Source organism: Melanotaenia boesemani, chromosome 4 (genome assembly GCF_017639745.1).
Source record: "Melanotaenia boesemani isolate fMelBoe1 chromosome 4, fMelBoe1.pri, whole genome shotgun sequence".
Classification (NCBI taxonomy): domain Eukaryota; kingdom Metazoa; phylum Chordata; class Actinopteri; order Atheriniformes; family Melanotaeniidae; genus Melanotaenia; species Melanotaenia boesemani.
This window is the reverse complement of record NC_055685.1, coordinates 36619129-36639736: the sequence shown is the minus strand read 5'-3', so window position 1 is coordinate 36639736 and position 20608 is coordinate 36619129. Positions and strand designations below refer to the sequence as shown.

The window sequence follows — 20608 nt, the reverse complement described above, 5'->3', positions numbered from 1 at the left end:
ACTGTGAGACCTGACTGAAGACGGCACGCTCTAGTAATTTAGACATGAATGGAAGCAGTGAGACTGGCCGGTAGTTTTCAACCTGGGCTGGGTTGAGTGTGGGTTTCTTCAGCAGTGGGGTAACCCGAGATTGCTTGAAGGCAGAAGGAAAGACACCGGATTTAAGAGAGGAGTTGATAATATGAGTTACTGCAGATTTGACTGTAGGTAAAATGCTCTGCAGGATGTCAGAGGGAACAGGATCAAGAGGACAGGTTGTGGGTTTTGAGCTGACTAGAAGTTTAGAGACTTCGTCCTCATTTAGAGAGCGGAAGGAGCATAGTGAGGCACCAGTAGCTGGTTTGGTAAGGCTGAGTTGGTCAGGCTCAGTGAATTGGTTACTGATGGTAGCAACCTTTTCAGTGAAGTAGGAAGCAAACATTTCTGCAGTCAGCACAGTGGGAGGCTGAGCAGGTGGTGGAGATAGAAGAGAGTTAAATGCCATGAACAGTTGTCGTGTGTTGGGAGCATTGCGGATCTTGTTCTGATAAAAGGCTATCTTGGCCGCCTTTAGGCTGGATGTGAAAGTTACAAGTTTTTGCTGGTACTCAGATAAGTCAGTGTGCTCTTTTGATTTGCGCCACTTTCTTTCAGCTGCCCTGAGTCCGGCTCTGTGATCCCTTAGAGCCTCTGTGAGCCATGGACTGGGAGGGTTTTGTCTGGCTGGTTTTGACACCAGAGGACAGAGTTTGTCCAGAGAGGAGGCGAGAGAGGAGCAGAGTGTTTCTGTAGCCTCATTAACAGACAGTAAGGAGAAGTCTGAGTGGGAAGGGAGGGTAGAGTAAACCTCATCAGACAGCTGTGTAGGTCTGAGGGATCTCAAGTTTCTGCGGTAGGACACCATTTTTGGAGCCGCTTGATTGACATGAGGAAGGAAGACAGAGAATTTAACCAGGAAGTGGTCAGAGAGGTGCAGCGGGGTGACAGACAGGTTGGCTGTGGAGCAGTTTCTGGTCAGCACCAAGTCAAGAGTATTGCCAGCTTTGTGTGTTGGAGGAGTCTGTACCAGTTTGAGATTGAAAGAGTAGATAAGAGCCAGAAAGTCAGTTGCCTGTGGTTTGTCAATGTGAATGTTCATGTCTCCCATGACAATTAGTGGTGTGCCATCATCAGGAATGTCAGAGAGAATCATGTCCATTTCAGAGACAAACTCAGCTATACTGCCACCCGGAGGGCGGTAGATGACCAGAATGTATGCAGCGATGGGTGTAGAGACCTTTACTGCGTGATACTCAAGTGATGAGCAGTTAGCCATAGGACGGACAGAAGTTAAGTTCCACTTTTTAGAAATAAGAATGCCCGTTCCACCTCCTCGTCCAGCTGAGCGAGGTGTTTGGCTAAATTCTGCATTGACAGAAAGGGCAGCTGGTGTAGCTGTGTTTTCTGGACGGATCCAGGTTTCAGTCAGGGCTAGGACCTGAATGTCAGAGAGATGTATCAATGAACTGATAAATTCTGTTTTGTTAACTGCGGACTGACAGTTCCAGAGACCAAAGGTAACAGAGGGTGTGACTGATGTGCATGCTATTGGAAAGGACAGGTTTTGCGGATTGCGGTGTCTTTGGGTGACACGCCTTGGTCTGTACCCATATCTGACAGGGATGGGTTTGAAGCACATGGTGCGTTAAGATAGTTGTGAGGAGTTTTAAGCTTGTGCCTTTGCTCGGTGGACTCGCGCAGGTAGACTCGCAGGTCTTTACCCTCAGTGGTCTTATAAATAAAGGGAACACTTATGTGAACCTGCTTTCATCCGTAAAGAGCACAGGGCACCAATGGCCAATCTGCCAATCATGGTGTTCTCTGGCAAATGCCAGCAGTCAGGCTGCACAGTGTTGGCTTGTGAGCAAAGGCCTGCTTGTGGATGTGGGGCCATCATACCACCCTCATGGATTCTATTTCAAACAGTTTCAGCAGAAACATGCACATTAGTGGCCTGTTGGAGGTAATTTTGTAGGGTTCTGGCAGTGCTCCTCCTGGTCCTCCTTGCACAAAGAGGCATGTAGCGGTCCTGCCGCTGGGTTGGTGTCCTCCCACAGCCCCCTACATATCTCTGGTATACTGGCCTGTCTCCTGGTATTTCCTCCATGCCCTCCACACTGTGCCAGCAGACACAGCAAACTTTCTTGTCACAGCGCACATTGATGTGACATCCTGTATAAGCTGCACTACCTCAGAACTCCTGTGGGTTGCAGACACCACTTCATGTTACCTTTAGTGGTTAGGGCATTGGCAAAATGCAAAATGACCAAAAGTCAGCTAGAAAGGATGAAGACAGGGGAATGGTCTGTGGCCACCACCTGCAAGAATATTCCTTTAGACTGTAGGAGTTGTAATATTTAACTAAAAGTTGAAATCATCTAAATCAGCAGCTGTTATTTTGAGAGAAATCTCATGGTGCCATCATTGCTTTGCATAAAATTTTCCTTAAATGTAAGGAAACAGTCATTAAGGGTTTTGCACCTGAAAGACCTCTGCACTAGGTCATTAAAAAAATTCAAGGAGAGAGGTTCAAATATGATTAACAAAGCTTTAGGAGTGTTGAAGCATTTTGCAAGCCATGCAGAGTTTGCACAAAAGTGGTAGCACTGTATGCACTGTTTGATGGAAATTTGTAATTGTAATGATTGTGTATTGTGGTTAAGTCTTGCTTGTAAATGTAGGTTTCCTCACACTTCTGCCCAAAAAACACTGCCAGAAACAAGGCGTCGCATCATAAATTTCTCCAAGAGCAACTTCTTCCAATGATCCAGGAGCTATTTTTTGACAATCTGTGCAATTTCCTGCACAATGTAGCACCATGCCACAAGGAAAAAGTGATAAAGTGTCTTTGAAATCATCACATTAACATTTTGGATCATGGTCTGGAAACTCCTCTGATCTTAATCCAGTCAATAACTTGCAGGCATATCTCAAAATGCAGGAGGACAAACAAAAACCCACAAACTGGGAAATTTTAAAAACTGACAGAGAAAAATTCAGATATACACCAATCATTCACAGATAATCATGCCATTAATAGACAGTATATAACAATTCCGTAGTTTCTATGAAAATCAATGTATTGAATAGATTTGCACCTGCACGTAGGTGTCCCACAACATCTGCCAGGCTGCCTTTCTTAACTTTAGTGATGAAGGCCCCAAGTCTTCCTGTCTCTGTCATCTTTCCTCCTACCACCTGCACAGAAAGGTGAGACAGAAGTCAGAACAGAAGAGCATCTCTGTCTTTTTAGTGTCTGCTACCCATCACAGGATAGTTATGTCCAGTTTTACAAATGCAAAACAAAGTTTTCTCTATCAAGGAAGATCCCATTGTGGGAGATGTGCTGCTCACCTTTAGGCCCAGGAGGGACCCAGCCTCGCGAGGCAAGGCTGACCTCTTGCTTAATGTGATGCGTCCGATCATATGGTCGCCCTCTTTAGACGGCTGCCATGAAACTGGATGCTGCAGGGATGGAAAATAGGGAAGGAAGATTTATGAGGTGTAAATTTCCCAGTTACTGGAAAAGAAGATGCAGGTATTAAGTGGTCAGGGCAGATGTGTGTTAACACTTTGAAACTTACATGCCATACAGTAGGATCTAAAGGATGCCAGTCCCAGTCACATGCAGAGAGAAAAACAAGCAGAAATAAGTCATTTAGTTTTTTCTTTTGTATTTTAGGGCAGCTCTTTGCTCTTTTTATTGACATCTCTAGTCAGTAAGCTCACTCTTGAAAAACCGTTGACATGTTGACACAGTGACTCGGCTGCTAACAGGAATGTTTGTTACAGATATGAACAGATACTGCTAACAGTGCTGATCAACAGAAATGCTGTGCAAGAGAGGGGTGGATTGCAATGAAGACCACAGATAATTACAGTAAGAAAAAAATAAACTGAGCAGAAAAAGTAACAAAATTAGTGTTTGGTTGATTATATAACAATGTAAACAAAGCTAGGCTAAATTAACTTATAGTTTTTACACTACTAGCAAAATATGGAAAATTTGTTATAGTACCAAATGGCAGATGATGATGAATTAACAGACTTTTCAACTACCAAAAAAGACAAGAAAACATGATGAGGCATGTCTTGTCCTAGGCTTGACTAGGTAATGATTAAGGTTAATAGTGGGTAATGAAGAGAGATTAGTGTGTTGTATGTCTCAAAATATCAGCATCTGACAGTATGAAGACAAATTACTTACTACCCCACTTTGGAACATCTCATCCTGAACACGAAGGAAAACCTGTTGATAATTTTAGCAACTAGTGACTTTGTTTTACCACCGTTTCACCGTTTAATGATGTCATGGTTAATAAGTGCACAGATTCAAATGAAACCAATATGCAGCCTTGACTTAATTATCTTGTTCACATGAATTAATAATACATGGCAGCACAATGGCATGTTGTTCCCACATATAAGCAGTTACCACATGGTTCCATACACCTGTACTATCACAGGTCATATTTTAGGCTTTAAATTTGAGGACATCAGTCACATAATATTAACAAAATTAGGATCACCCTGTGTGACGCAGAAAAACTAATCCAGTCATTTTTTACTTCAAAACCGAACTACTGCAATTTGTTAAAATTAAAATTAGAAGAGAATTAGTAGCAACAATTCCTCATTTCATTTAGATAGCTTATTGTTTGCATTTGTTTCATGATATTACTTTTCAGTTATAACTGAAGTTTGCTGGAGACACGGCTATAAAATCTTATAAAACAGTCCAATAGATCAGGTTCAGACATCTGATGAGGGTGAAACAGCAAGATTAAACAAGAGGGTGTCTTCTCTAAATCATTGGTGCTGAGCAGATGTTAGATAGGAGCCATGAATGTAATGAGGACCCTTCTCTAACCAGGTAGTTGACTGTTAATAGAAATGATTTATACTTCAGATACGTAGGGGCGGGTCTAGAAAAGTTTTATTTGGAGGAGCTGGCACGGTCACTAACCGTGAAAAGGGTGGCACAAATGAGATGTCAAGATTATCACAACTAAAGTGGTCATCTGATGCTAAATTTTCAAAAAACAAACAGCCAGTAGCTGCATTTTTATTACAGGTTTTCACAAAAAAAGCAATGTTTCTAAAACTTTGACAAAGTACAAAGCAATTTGCAGGTGTTTTTATTGAATGGTGTTTAGCACACAAGCTGTAATTCTTGTAAAATCTCATCCTGTGAGACTTGACTTTGAAGAGGATGGAGATTTCTAATTCACTGTAAAACTCTGCTTTTGTTGTGATATTTTTCTCGTTAATTATTTATAAAAAGATTTCCGTTTCCTCCTCCGTCCATACATACCGCACCATCTTTACTTCAGGTGAACTGGTCACGTGACCCTCTACGTCACATTTGGTGACGGGTTATTACGGAAAAGGGTTTCTTTTGCAATATATTTCTATATCGACACGTTTGCAGAAAACATGAGAAGGTAAAAACTTTTCAGTGGTATTTATGAAGTTTTTCTAAATGTAGGTGTTTCCATTACCAGCTTTTAATTGTGACATTTAAGTTTTGTGCAATTCTAGGGGTAATGGAAATGCAGCTAATGATATTTTTCTGTGTTTATGTAGAACATGATGCATTCACTGAAACGTGGAAATCTGAGATTCACCACAGTGAAGGTTAGTTTACACTCAATATTTGTTAGCAATTCGTTCACCCCCAATCATGCTTCCTATGCAGGTAAACAGCCCTCTGATGGTGAAATTGGTGTTTTATTCATTTGTTCACCCCAAGCCACAGTTATGGCTCAAGAGAAATCTTGACTTTTTTCATTAGTGTAATCATACTGAAAGTAGCTGAAAACATCAGCTCACTTCCACATCTGTAGTTCTCAAAGTAGATGGATTGGACACAAAATTTAACCCCTTGTGAAGAATTTATTGGTCTTAATGAAGTTTCCTTGACAACAGGAGAAAACCTTGCAAATATGGCTGGCAAATAGTAAAGAACAAACTAGCTGACCTTCTAATTAATCTGATCTGACGGTGTTACTTTCTTCTGTCTTCTTGTTTTGCTGTAGTTAACTTTTTTATAAAGAGTTGTGTTCATCCAACCATGACTTAGTTTTCTGTGCTTTTGTATACTTTATACTCCTCTTTCATATTGTGAATAAACATTTCCCAAAATGTTTAATGTGTAAGTTAACGCAAGGCATTCTCCAAAACAACGCTTAATAACAGCACCTTTATATAGTGATGGGGGTAAATTAGTCTCTAACAGGACTGTAACAAATTGTTACAGTCCTGCCATGTTTTTCTATTCATTGGTCGTCTTAACTGACATGATTTTTGCTTATTTAACCTTTTCTCTTGTATCCATATTTTTATGCCATATTAGTTATCTGCAGTGTTAAAATATTTCACCACTGTGAGTGACGTAGAGTAACGATGAGCCCAGAACTGACATGAGCGGTATTGGGCATGTTACTTTAAAAAATTAATTAATTATAGTTACTAGTTACTTCTTGCAAAAAGTAACAGCGTTAGTAACAGAGTTACAGTATTCTAAAAGTAATTAATTAATCAGAAAAGTAACTATGTTACTTTTTAATGTTCAAATATGTTCCCTTTAACGGAATTTCAAATCTATCTGCATGTTCATTTCTTCATAATAAAACCGAATATTAGATCTGACTAATGAATGAAATGGAAAACTAATGGAAATAATTACTAACAGGGCTGTACGCTGGTGTGGCGGTCACAACAAGAAGGTCGCTGGTTCAAGCCTCGGCTGGGGGGATGTTTAAACTTGAGGGGTGGTGGCCTTTCTGTGCAGAGTTTGCATGTTCTCCCCATGTATGCATGGGTTCTCTCCGGGTACTACGGCTTCCTCCCACCGTCCAAAGACATGCATGTTAGGTGACTCTAAATTCTCCCTAGGAGTGAGTGTGAGTGTGAATGCTTGTTTGTTCTTCATGTTGGCCCTGCGATGGACTGGTGTACCCCGCCTCTCACCTGCTAAAATGTTGGGTTAGGCCCCAGCTTCCCCGCGACCCTTAACTGGACAAAGCGGTAAAGTTAATGAATGGACGGATAAATTACTAACAGAGAAATCATGGACACTAATCTCAGGCTGCTGGAAGTCAGTCTCTGTCTCCTCAGGAGAAGAGCTTCTCGTGATTCTAACTGCATACAGCCATCAATAAATAAAAATGTTGTTTCTGGTTATGATGAACATTTCTAATAACGTTCTTGTCTTTAATCTCTGTGAGGGAGAAGTGATATCTGTGGTTCCAGATTAAAACCCTTCCTCTGTTTTCTCTGGACTCGCCGTTGCTGCTTCCCTGGTGATTGTGCCCGCACTGACTGGGTCCGCTACTTTACCGTCAGCTGGGCGATGACCCCGTCACAACACATAACAGCAACTCCTCTACTCAAATACTGAGTGTATTCTCCAGTTTTAACCGTGTCACTTTGCCTCCTCTCCACTGTAGCAGCAGCACAATATAGTCTGAACAAATGTGAAACTTACGTTCACCCAAACGGCATTGTTACAATGGAAAGTGTAGTTAGATTACCTGTTACTGAAAAAAGTAACAGCGTTTGTTTTAACCCTGTCATCAGTGCATTGGTTTCAGCACCAATACAAGCACAGTTTAGTACAAAATGCTCTTGCTCACTCTCTGGAGAACATTAAAGTAATCCTGGTAAGTGTAAGTGTATCTTGGCGGAGGTGCAGCAGCATATAGTATAGGATCCAGTGTCATCCCAACAACATATTTCCTTTTCCATTTACTCAGCACCATTATCACTTTACTGTTTTTCTTTACACTGAGGAAGTAACACAATTACTCTGAAGCACTTCCTACCTCCCTTTAACCCCAAACACAAAGCTGATGTATTATTACAGCAGATGCACTTTGTGTATCCAGCAGGACACAATTTACTGGGCAGAATGGGAAACCACTCAAACACTGTTTACAACAGTTGAGATGGGAACACTGAGATGATTGTAATTCAAGCAGCATTACTAAATCTATTTTATCTATTAAATAATATTTAATTATTTTACAAATTATATGTTGGGCAATAATGTCATAGCCCATCAACACTAATTGAGGATTAAAGGACTGATGTCTGGATTTAGAAAAACTTGTCCATTCATTTATCTTTAGTAGACTAGACAACACTGTCCCCACAGGTCTTCCTTAAAAAGTCCATCAGACAGCTGCAGTTAGTCCAGAATGCTGCTGCTCGAGTCCTCACTAAATCCAGGGTCGGGTTGCGGGGGCAGCTGCCTAAGCAGGGAAACCCAGACTTCCCTCTGCCCAGCCACATTCACCAGCTCATCCAGGGGAATCCCGAGGCGCTCCCAGGACAGCCACGAGATGTAGTCCGTCCAGCGTGTCCTGGGTCTTCCCAGGACCTCTTACCAGTGGGACATGGCCAGAACACCTCACCAGGGAGGCGTCCAGGAGGCATCCTGACCAGATGCCCGAGCCACCTCATTTGGCTCCTCTCGATGCGGAGGAGCAGCGACTCTACTCTGAGCCCCTTCCGGATCACCAAGCTTTCACCCTATCTCTAAGGGAGAGCCCGGCCACCCTGTGGAAAAAACTAACCTCAGCCACTTGTATTCGCAGTCTTGTTCTTTTGGTCACTACCCACAGCTCGTGACCATAGGTGAGGGTAGGAATGTAGATAAATCGAGAGCTTTAACTTTTGGCTCAGCTCCTTCTTCACCATGACAGACCAATGCAGAGTCAGCACCAATCCACCTGTCAGTCTCCCGCTCCATCCTTCCTTCACTAATGAACAGGACCCCAAGATACATTAACTTCTCCAATTGGGGCAGGACCTCATTGTCGACCCAGAGAAGGCACTCCACCCTTTTCCGGCTGAGGACCATGGTCTTGGATTTGGAGGTGCTGATTCCCATCCCAGCTGCTTCACACTCGGCTGTGAATCGGAGCTAAAGTTCACGGCCCGATGAAGCCAACAGAACCACATCATCCGCAAAGAGCAGAGACCCAATCCTGAGGCCACCGAACCGGATCCCCTCAACAAAATGCAAAATACCAAACTGTTTATTGTGAATGTAAGGATTTAATGATGCCTTATGTGGTAAATTTGCAACAAAAGTTCTGGCCTTTGTTTATTTTATTTATTTTTATCTGATTTATTATATATATGTATTTGCTTTTATGTGTTCATTTTTATGTATTTATTTCTACATTATTTATTTATTATTTACCTTTATTATCTAATTGTTATTATTTATTTTAATATTTAACTGTTTTGTTTTATTCTAGTTTTTGTTATTTTTTTTCCCATAGTTATTTTGCGCTACGATAGTAAATAAATTAGATGCTAAGAAATTAAGAATCTCAAAGATAAACACTTAAAAGTGGGTAATATGCCATTCAATCCTTTGAGTCCTACAGCTTTTATTTAGACATTTGCTCAAAAATTGCACACCATGACACGAGTATGTCTCTGCCACCATAAGGTCTATTAAAGTTCAAGGTTTAGTCATTTTATCGTCCCCTAATTGGAAACTTTGTGGACAAACAGGTCTTACATCAACATCAAACCATATACCAAACATAAACCAGATGTGACTGTCCAATAAAATCACCAATAAAAATCTCTAAGGAAATTGAAAAAACAAGATGAAATAAAAATAAAGAAAACAACATCCAAAATGGCCATTCAATATTAAAAAAATGCCCCAAAATAAAAACACACACAAAAAAAGAATAGAAACACTACACAAAATATGACCATTCAATAAAATCACAACAGGGAAATAATAAAAAAGAGCACTTGTGAGAAATGTGTTACTGGTTGAGAATTAATAAAGATGGCACAAAGCATAAATTAAAAAAGGTTGAGGCTTGCCTAAAAAAACACTGACGACAAATATGAATGATACAGCTGTAGCTGTAAACGTCTATCAGATCCTCTTTTCAAAGTTTTGTTAACTTGTTTAAACTGATTTTATTTATCTGTAAATCCCTGTGATGTAAAGTTAAAGACTATAGCTTTAGTTTGTTTGAATGTTTTCTTAATAAAGATGATATCTACCAAAATTACTTGATATGAATTCACCTGAATGAATTGTGTCTTGTTTGGGAAATTATTTGAAGAAGAGGAACTTTGGATAAAAGACTGAACCATAAACAACAAAGCACAGAAAATAAGTTTAACTATTTGGTTCTGCATGAAGTGAATGTGAAGAGTGAACTTGCTTAATTTTGGCATTTAATTTATCCACAGAGGCTTTAAAGTGTTTAATGAAATGCTGAAGTCACAAAAAATGCAAAATGCCACAGAGCAAAGTTTTCATTTGACCATTCTGGGCTACTGTACAAACAGAATTAGTGAAGAGTTCCTTTTTCTCAGCCCTACACAAATGAAAACAAGGCAGCCTATGTGAGCAGCTGGAAACAGCCAAGCAACCAAATCGGAATCCACTATGAAATGTTTTATTAGGTGGCACAATTCATCTCCTCTGCCACTGACTGGGCTAAACTACTTCCTTCAACAGAGATGTTTCCCATGTCATAAAATCAAACACTACTTTTTAAAATCACTAATTGGACTTCACAAATATCTACAACCTGCCTACTCAAATGATTATATAAACAGTCATTGTAAGCTAACCATAAAACCATTTCCCAGCACCTAAAACCCAAAGACAATTAATCTGCATCCCCCCCACACACACACCTATCTCATGGCCTTTCCCAGAACCTTTAAGGACTGTTCAGGTCCCCGGGGAAGTATTTCCCCAAACACCCTGGAGAGGACACCAGTTATGTGAGCACACAGACCATTTCACAATTAACTACATCTTATACACACATTTGCACACATTTACTGTCTTAAACCATAAAAACTTTAATGCCTTTCTCTTTCACAGGCATATGGAAGACAGAAACACAAATGTAATAAATATATATAGCAAACAAAATCATTTGTGTGCAACTCCATTTCACATTTTGCACTTTAGGCATAAAGTGTGATAAAATTATTTAATTTACACGTTCCATGTAACTGCTGCTTCATTACAATGAGCTGATTTTCTGCCAATATGCACCTCATGACTAAATACTGATAAAAGTGTTTTCATCTGTCAGTGTGTCCAGTCAAATCTGTTACTATTAAACCAACAGCAGAAGAAGGTTGTGATGAAATTATAAGATAAACCTCAACTCATGGAAATGCTACAATGCCTTTGTTTCTATGTGGAAGAGTTACAGTCAAACACACATGAAGCACTTAAATGGAAAAATTACAATCTGCAAAAGTCCGGATCCAGCACCATTTTTCTTTAAATATTCTGCTTCCAAAGAGCCAGATTTTCCTGTAATCTTTAAAAGTGGTCTTAAAAGTACTCCAGGTTTTCTGAAGGTCTTTTGAAGTTTTTCTTTGTGCAATGGCTGCGTATTCATTCATTGTCAGTCCAATAATAATAATAATAATGGATTAGATTTATATAGCGCTTTTCAAGGCACCCAAAGCGCTTTACATTGTGTGAATCCATTATTCATCCACTCCTCACTCATACCTGGTGATGGTAAGCTACGTGTGTAGCCACAGCTGCCCTGGGGCAAGCTGACGGAAACGTGGCTGCCAGTCTGCGCCTACGGCCTCTCCGACCATCACCAAACATTCATCCACACATTCATACACCAGCGATGCCAACACTGGAGGCAAGGAGGGTTAAGTGTCTTGCCCAAGGACACAACGACAGATGACTGCGGGAGCGGGAATCGAACCGCCGACCTTCCGATCATTGGACGACCTGCTCTACCGCCTGAGCCACTGCCGCCCCAGCAGTCCAGTCCTTGTACCTGACCTTTCTTGACCTATGAATAATACAAACATAAAGACGCCCAAGTCGACAGATGAACCAGTGTTGTGTCAACATATAAAAGACCAGTATAAATATAAAGAACCATTTTTAGACTGGATCTTTAGGCTGGATCTGATGCTGAAGCCTTATCAGAAATGGTCTCCATGGAAGGGTGGCTGTCAAGAAGCCACCTTTCCTTAATGAAAGGAAACGGGGAGAAAAGGCTAAGGTATGTCACATGACACAAGAACTGGACTGAAAACCAGTGGCAACAGGTGTGATGGAAGGATGGATCCTCCCCAGAACCCGGACCTCAACATTATTGAAGCAGTGTGGGATCATCTGGACTGAGAACAGAACAAAAGGCAGAAACATCCAAAGAAGAGCTTTGAAAAATCCTTCAAAAATCTTGGAGAACTATTCCTGAAGACAGCTTAAATAAATGACACAAAGCATGTCTAAAAGGGTTCAGACTGCTGAAAAATAAAGCTACTCAAACCAAATATTCACTTTCAAGCTCTCAAGAATTTGTAAATCTAGAATTTGCCTCATTTCCTGTATTCTCATTTATGTTTGAACATCTTTCAACAAACGGTTCTATAAATTTAATGAAAACTTAACAAGGCTGGTGGGAAAACTTAACAAGCTGTCGCAGGACCATCTAATTTGAACCAGATTTGTTGCAGCAGGGAAACATCTAAAACTTGCAGGAAATTGGTCCAAGAAGTTCGGAGTTGGGAAGCCCTGATCTAGACTTATGTAATCTTTGAAGTCAACACCAGTGCCATAACATCTGATGAAATGCAGCTTTTTCTATAAACAAAAATGGCATTATTGACCATGTGACACCATCTAGCTTGACCTGATACATCAAAAATAAAGTTTTTTAAACTTTATCAAAACTTTAATAATGCCACAGATGGGGAATATAGCAGCCATCCTACTTTGAGGCCTAGCTAGCTAAAGAGTATTTAAAACAGCTAATAATCCCAATCCACACCATCTACCCATTACCAGTCACTGAGTTATAATAATCTGGATTAAAACATCTGGAACAACCCCGTTCTGTGACCGGTGACAGTGATAAGCTGATCGAGCACAGTGAGCTCTATGTGCTGGCAGTTGAACTCTAAATTCTCGGGCATGGCTCGTTTCAGCGCAGCATTGCTTCCGTTCCAGCACGGAGCAGAAGAAATGCTCAAAGAACCCAACAGCATGCACGTAAGTGTGCACCCACAGCCGGGCTTGATTTCAGCCAGCGGTCCATGCTCGGCTGCTGCAGCTGGCTGTTTGTGAAGCATTACGTAGTCAGCGAGCCACTGACCTAATTCCACAAATCTGCTGGCCTAAATCACTGGGACTCTCCAAATAAATGAGAGCTGTCCTGAGAGCAGTAGGGTTTAGCCACTGCACATAGGTGTAGATGACACACAGGGGCAGTGGACTGTGTGCTGGGTAGCTGCTTCAGTGCATCATCTCATGGTATAATTTCATTGTCCAAATATGGGCTAAGTTGACAACGGAATGATCTTAGGGTGCGTCCATTCTACCACTTATGCTATTTTCATTGTTACAGTAAGGATAATAGAGTGTAGGAAGAGGATGTTACCATTATTATGCATATTTATTTCAATTTAACTGCAAAGAGATAATAAAATTGATCCTGACTCTTTGCCTAGCCATCCAGTAGTGTGTTTATCAGGGTATTAGCTGCAGATCAGGTTATAATTAGCCGTCAGAGCCCATAAGGCTGTGATTCTGATCACAATGACTGCAACTGATTAGTCATAGTATTGGCATGGATGAAAGAACAGAGGTAACAACTCGAGTTGAGGTTCTGTGTTCAGCTCAACAGACCAATAATGTATCTGGATGTGCTAAATGACAGTTTCTTAAGCTCATTACGAAGCTCTGGTGAGAAACAATGGACAACTGTGAAGGAAAGGTTAGCTAGGAATGTAAGGAAATGGATGACAGTAAACAGTAGATGGTTTGCATGTTCAGTGAGATTTAGCTTGGTAAGCTAGTGGAGTGAGCGCACATCTGTCTGACTGACCTTTCTCGCTGACGCTTTCCATGTCCACGTCGTCACAGCTGGTGTACTCAGGCGTGGAGCCGTCCTCCTCTGAGCTGCTGATGGACATCTGCCTCTTGTTGACTCCACGCTTGCTCTTGTATGTCCGCGGAGGGGGCGGCCGTAAAGCCTCGGACTGGTCCGAGCCCTGAGAGTCCTTCCTCTGCAGGTTATCCCCACCTTTGTCTCTTGGTGTCCATGTTGTACTGGGCTCCAGGCGTCCATTGTTTGAGCCCCTGTCAGGAGCCACAGATCCCCCTGGCTGCGGCCCTGATCTCCCTCCACCTGTGGCAGGTACTACCCCACCTCCCACTCCCACGGTCCTATCCACAGAATAGGCTCGGTGTTTGTCCAGGAGGGCCTTGTGGTCTCCCTCTGCACCTCCGCTCCTCCTGGACAGACGATTTTCAGGCACCTCGCCTGCACTGACTCCCCCTCCTTCTCCTGGCTCCAGCCCAACCTCATTGATCGCAAGATCACTGTGTCGCCTCTCGTGCCGCACCTTGGACACCTTAGCGTGCATGCGCATCTCCTGCTCCTCTTTCTGCGGTTTCACTGGATATCTGGCCAGGTTGGGATCACTCCTGTAACGGTTCTGGAACTCCTCCTCACGACGCTGTCTCTCCCTCAGCTCCTCTTCTCCCGGACGTCTCCGGTGCATCTCTGGATGTCCAAGGTTTTCCTCTCCATCTTCATAGTCCTGAGAATGGATCTTCTCCAGCCGCCGTCCATCTCCCAACCTTCTTTCTCCTCTGTCTCCGGGACCCATGCGCTCATCCAGGGATGACTGAGACTGCAGTTTGCCTGCAGGTCTGCGGCCGCTGCCACGTCCTGCGACCCCTCTACCATTCTGTTCATGGAGGGAAACTGGCCTTTTCCTGCATGAGAAGAGGGGTCGTTTTAAGCCATTTAATACAAACGTATTAAAAACTTCACTAACCAGGATAAGACAGTGATGAATTCTTACCAAACTCACTGAAGTAATGAAATAAATAAAGGGTATGATTTTAAGTACTCTCAAGACTGACCCAGCTTTTGGTTAAGCTACAGCAGACACATTTTTTTCTCTTTTACCTCAGGGATAAAACCAACAGGCTCAGCAAAGACACAATAAAAAATACAGGTCACATGCCTTGTTCCAAAGCGTTCCTGAATTTCTGGGCTATAAAAATCCTTGTTCTCATTTTCAAAACCTTTGTTTGAGAGCTCCTGCTGCATTAAATAATAAAAAAAAGTCCTGTATTTAACAAAGAAGGAATATTATGCTTTGTTTGATGCAAGCATCTTACTTTTCTCTCGGTGGTTCGCTTTGTGAGCGAGAGCCTGGCATGATGTCACCACCCTTGGTAGCGGTGACCCCAGCGGGTAGCTGCGTCCCGTCCGTAGACCCTGCGTTGGTGCTGGAGGTCGGGGCTTGGGACCTGGAGCGGAGCAGCTTCCTGTCTCGTTGGGCCTCACCTCTCGTGGCTGGGTTGTTCAAAGAGGTGCCCAGGCTCCCGGGCCGCACCCCTGACCCCGAAAACCATTCTCCTGATTTGGTGAGAATCTCCTGTTGCTTACGGCACAGGTTGCATACCCACATCACCTAGAGGGGGTTGAAAACACACAAGTGTTGGCTGCATTAAAACAGAAAAGGAATATCCAGCACCCAGGTGGTTAGGCATGCCTATGACACAAGTTTCCAGCATACACATTAACTTTAACAAGAATTCAGTGTGTTGTCTTTCAGAAAGATTGAAAACAGACTTCCTTGTAGCTGCATGCTTTCTTTTCCTTCCCTTTTCTGCTCTAGCAGATAAAAAAAATAATAAAGAAAACTAAGATAGGACAGATTATTGGGACATTCTTGTAAAGGATATTCTTAATCTCAATGAGGTTTTTCCTGGTTAAATATTAATAATAATAATAATAGTTTGACAAATCTGCAATTTAAAAATAAAACCTGATTAGGAGTTCATGTTGTCTTGGAGAATTTTGCATGACTTGTACTGCATTGTATCCCACTAATAAATGTTATTGGTTTAATCCATTTTTGCTCATGTTGGTGCTGAAATCTAGATTTTATATGCAAAACTGTAAAGTAATGTCCAAATGTACATGTTATTTTATCGTCTTTGCACAAGCAGGGGATTATTTCTGCATTTCATGTTCACAAATTATATTCAGCATGCATCCTGGTGTCTAGTGATTCTAGACGGGTTTAAAACAATGATGAGTTTTGATTTATTCTCTAAATTAACCAGCAGAAAACACTGAATACTTACATGTGGCCATGGCTGCTGAATATTACATCAGTTTGACTGCACAAAAACAGGATTTATCTCTCTGCGCATTTATAATCCCAGCGGTTTATTTTGCAGAAAATAAATCCAGAGCGACGAAGAATCACAGCCGTCCCTTGTACTCCACAGCAGAACCTTTGCATGAAACATAACACCTCTTGGCCTTTGGAAACTCCAAAATGTTACTTCTTGACAGCCAGTGGGATGCACTGTTTGCAGCCAGTTAGCGGTTTTGCCTGAGCACGCCAAAACACATTCATCATGGCCTGATTGAATCCTAGTTGGCGCATGTCCAGACTAATCTGGAGTAAATCAGCTGCCCACACGGCATACAGCTGTCAGGCAGCCTCCCAGCCTCACACTACAGCCTCTTTCTCTCTGTCTCTCTCCTCTTCAGTTGAGGGGTTGCAGATTAGCAGTGGCCAGTAATCCTTTCAGCTCCTCACTTTTATTTAACCCATCATCAGCCAACACAACCCACTCAAAATCCATACCATCTAACATGTAGTGCCCTTTTTCCTCAGCTGTCCCCACTCTGCACTGCTCTTCTGCCCAAAACAGCATACGCAGACAAACAACCTGTTACTCCCCCTAAAACATCAGGTGAACATCCAGTTCTTCACATCTGGATACCATTTAGTCTTTCAGCCCCTTCAGTGATTTTTAACTGTTTGTATAATGTTTGACTCTGTTGCTAGGTGAGTGTAAATATATACTCACCTGCCATTTTATGAGGTCCACCTGTTCACATATATCTAATCAGCCAATCACATGGCAGCACATCCGTGTATTAACTCATGTAGAAATGGCGAGGACGCCTTGCTGAAGTTCAAACTGAGCATCAGATTGAGGAAGAAAGGGAATTTAAGTGACTGAACTTAGTATGGTTGTTGGTCTGAGTATTTCAGCTGATCTACTGGGACTTTCACACACAACCATCTCTAGGGTTTAAAGAGAATGGTCTGAAGAAGAGAAGCAGTTGTCTGGACCACAATATCTTGTTGATGTCAGAGGAGAATGGGCAAACTGGTTGGAGATGATAGAAAGGCAACAGGAAGTCCAATAAGCACTGGTTCCAACCGAGGCAGACTAGCATCTCTTAACACACAACACGTCCAACCTTGAAGCAGATGGGCTACTGTCATCTAAGAAAAGGAAACTGAGGCTACAATTCACACAGACTCACCAAAACTAGACAACAGAGGATGGAAAAATGTTGCTGGACTGATGAGTGTCCATTTCAGCTCCACAATGGTTCAGACTGCTGCTGTTGGTGGTGTAAAGCCTCATCCATGCTCACTTTATGTATATAAATAGGTGCTTTCATGTAAAATGTTGTCAAATGTCACTGCACACATACTCAGAAACATGCTTTACATTGGCCATCCACAAGAGGGCAGAGCAGAGTTCAAAGTGAACTTTGAGTTCTAACAAATAGCAAACAGCAATGGTAGAAGAGATCATAATAACAAACACAGAAAGAAACCTAAAAACGGCAGTGCAGGAGATGGTAGTGGTCTGTGGGGCCATGAAATACATTGCAGCTTTTTCTTCTTTGTCCCTTTCACTGATCACACATGAGCTACATAACGCTATCTGGTATATTAATATTGGCCCCCTGTGGGCCCCCTAACACCAACGTGGCCTGGTTTAACCACCACAGCCTACCAGAGTATTGTTGCTGACCATGTCCATCCCTCTATGACCACAGTGCAGCATCTTCTGTTGGCTACTTCCAGCAGGATAATGCACCATGTCACAAAGCTCAAACTGCTTTCTAGAACATGACTCCAACGGCCTCCACGGCCACCAGATCTCAGTCCAGTAGAGCAGCTTTGGGATGTGGTGAAACGGGAGATTCTCATCATGGATGCAGCCGACAAACCTGCTGCAACTGTTGGATTCTGTCATGTGAGCATGGAGCAAAACCTCTAAGGAATGTTGTTAAATCTATAAGACCAAGAATTAAGGCAGTTCTAAAGGAAAAATGGGGTCCAGCCCTGTACAAGAAAAGTGTACTTAATAAAATGGCCGGTGAGTGTTTACACACTGCCTGGTCAAAAGAAATAAACAGTACTTTGGTGTTTATTTAAGCCTGACTGATGTAGTTAGCTTCTTATTCTGTAAACAACCACACCTAAAAATGTACTGTGGAAACTATGTAGTTCTGTGTCAGAAGAGTCAATTCGTTGGTTTAAATTGAGGAAACAAAATAATTAAGTGGATGTCTAAAGTAATATTCAATGCATTATTTAAAGCTAGATAGATAATAAACCCTTAAGATCCAGGAAGAAATCTAGTTAACAGAAAAAAATGTAATGATCAATCAGTAATCCCTTAAAGTTTTGGTGAAATAAAAAAACAAAACAAAACAAACACAAAACCAATTGAAAACATTTTACAAGCACAATGTGACGAGAACTCAAGATATTAGGACTAAACAGCTGTGCAGCCTTGTGAAAGTACTAATCGGAGACTGAGCTTGTTTTCTAAGGATCATAAAAATCATACAGACAATCTGACCAGGTTTGCCCTGTTCCAGAGTGATAAGAGCATCAGGGTAAAAGAGCAGTGACACAAGTTCCTAATGCCTAATATACAAGCATGAGGGGGCAGCGTTGTAATCAGGAGTTGCTTCAGTTAATCAGGGCTAAGTTCAACAACATTTTCCCAAAATATGAGGTCAGCTGACTCCTTCAACAGGTTTCTTCATCCATGGTGACACATGCACGACTGAGAATGACAATACCAGGATTCATTAGGCTTAAACTGTAAAGCTTAGGGCACCACCACCCTGGTTGTTCGATATCAGACCATGCCAAACAAAAACTGTGCACTAGAAATTTCCATTTATTTTTTTTATCTAGTCAGACTTAAATGTCGTTTTCTGCTAATTTCACACAATTTCCCAACTCTTCTGACCAAATAATTTACAATCTATTTAAGGTTTACCCCACCTCTTGTCCACTGTTGGCTGAACTTCAGCCCCCTGCAAACACCAAATACAACAAAGCAGTTAGAAAATGGACTGATAGTTAAAAATGTGGAAAACAAAGCTGCTTCTCTTCCATTTCATCAGTTATCAGGTTAGTTGTATTTATCCTTGTGATTGGTTCCTATAAAGTAGCAACACCATCACTTTAAAGTCGAATAAATCATAATTCAGCATAAAACAAGGACCAAATCTACACTAAATGGCATGAAAAGTGCTCCCTAACATCTATAGGGCGCTTTGTTTTGGTCACTGCCACTGCTCACATCCACAAGCTCATTCCACAAACAAAATCCTCACACAGAAGATGATGAAAGCAGCTCTCATTTTCTAATAGCATGACTTCATGTATTAGGTATGTGCTTCAAGACACATATGACACATATGATGAAAAAGCCCCACCCAATAACCGATAACGTGTGCGACACACATATTTGCAGTGCCTGGACCAGCCGGGGTGTGATGTAAGGCCCTCCAATCAGCTCCATCCATCAGGCAGGGCCCCCCTCCAGTGTCACCTCCAGTTCTTTTTACTGTGACGATGACTCTGTGCGTGTGTGTTTGCACATGTGTGTTACAGTATCTATATCTGGGACATTTCTGAAAGCCTCTTGCCTTGAAGACTGTGGCGTGGGCGACTGCCTGTAGGCGAGATATGTGTGTGTGTGTATGTGTGTGTGTGTGTGTGTGTGTGTGTGTGTGTGTGTGTGTGTGTGTGTGTGTGTGTGCGTGCGTGTGTGCGTGTTTATGTGTGTGGAGAATAAGTGGTGCCATTTTCATCATGTAATAATGTCAGCCCCTTTCTGCCTAAAAATGTACTTCTCCATGGTAACTGAATCGTGAAGCAGTACAAAGCAGATTGTGTGTGTGTGTGTTTATGAGTGTGTGTGTCAATCCTGAAGGACAATGGCAGAAAAAAACTGAATTACGACTGATTTCTTTATTTCTAACCGATTTGAACCTGTTCCAGACAGACCTGTTACTGATTTTCTTCTCTTTTTAAATCTTTTTTTATGTCCTCTGCCTTTCTGTCTCCTCTACTCATTGTTTTTCTTTTTCAGTTTAACTGGTGTTTTCCTAATCCTAAATTCCTCTTTTCTTTTCTTGTTACTTGCTTTTGTCTTATATTTGTTCTCTATGTTTCTTGATTTCACTTCCATCTCTGTGTTCACTTGCTTTTCTAATTCTTTCCTAAATGTTTATTCTTTTATCACATTTCCAGACAGATATACACTACATATACATATATACATATACATATATATATATATATATATATATATATATATATATATATATATATATATATATATATATATATTTATATATGTGTGTGTGTGTGTGTGTGTGTGTGTAGAAGATATGTACATTTCCTTTATCTAATATTTCATTTCCATGACTTTATTCTGCATTGCTTCCTCTTC

General features: G+C 41.5%; 1 protein-coding gene across 14 annotated transcripts in view; it reads right to left on the bottom strand.

The window, feature by feature from the left end:
- Window positions 1–20608, bottom strand: part of rims1b (regulating synaptic membrane exocytosis 1b) — a 98703-nt gene that overhangs the window by 40139 nt on the left and 37956 nt on the right. For all 14 annotated transcript variants that reach the window (XM_041982563.1, XM_041982550.1, XM_041982549.1 and 11 more), the window contains 5 exons: window positions 15200–15495; window positions 13893–14788; window positions 3603–3619; window positions 3373–3483; window positions 3117–3216 (listed from right to left, as the gene is read on the bottom strand). In XM_041982563.1, the coding sequence (XP_041838497.1) occupies window positions 3117–3216; window positions 3373–3483; window positions 3603–3619; window positions 13893–14788; window positions 15200–15495 (1420 nt within the window). The remainder of the gene's footprint in view (window positions 1–3116; window positions 3217–3372; window positions 3484–3602; window positions 3620–13892; window positions 14789–15199; window positions 15496–20608) is intronic.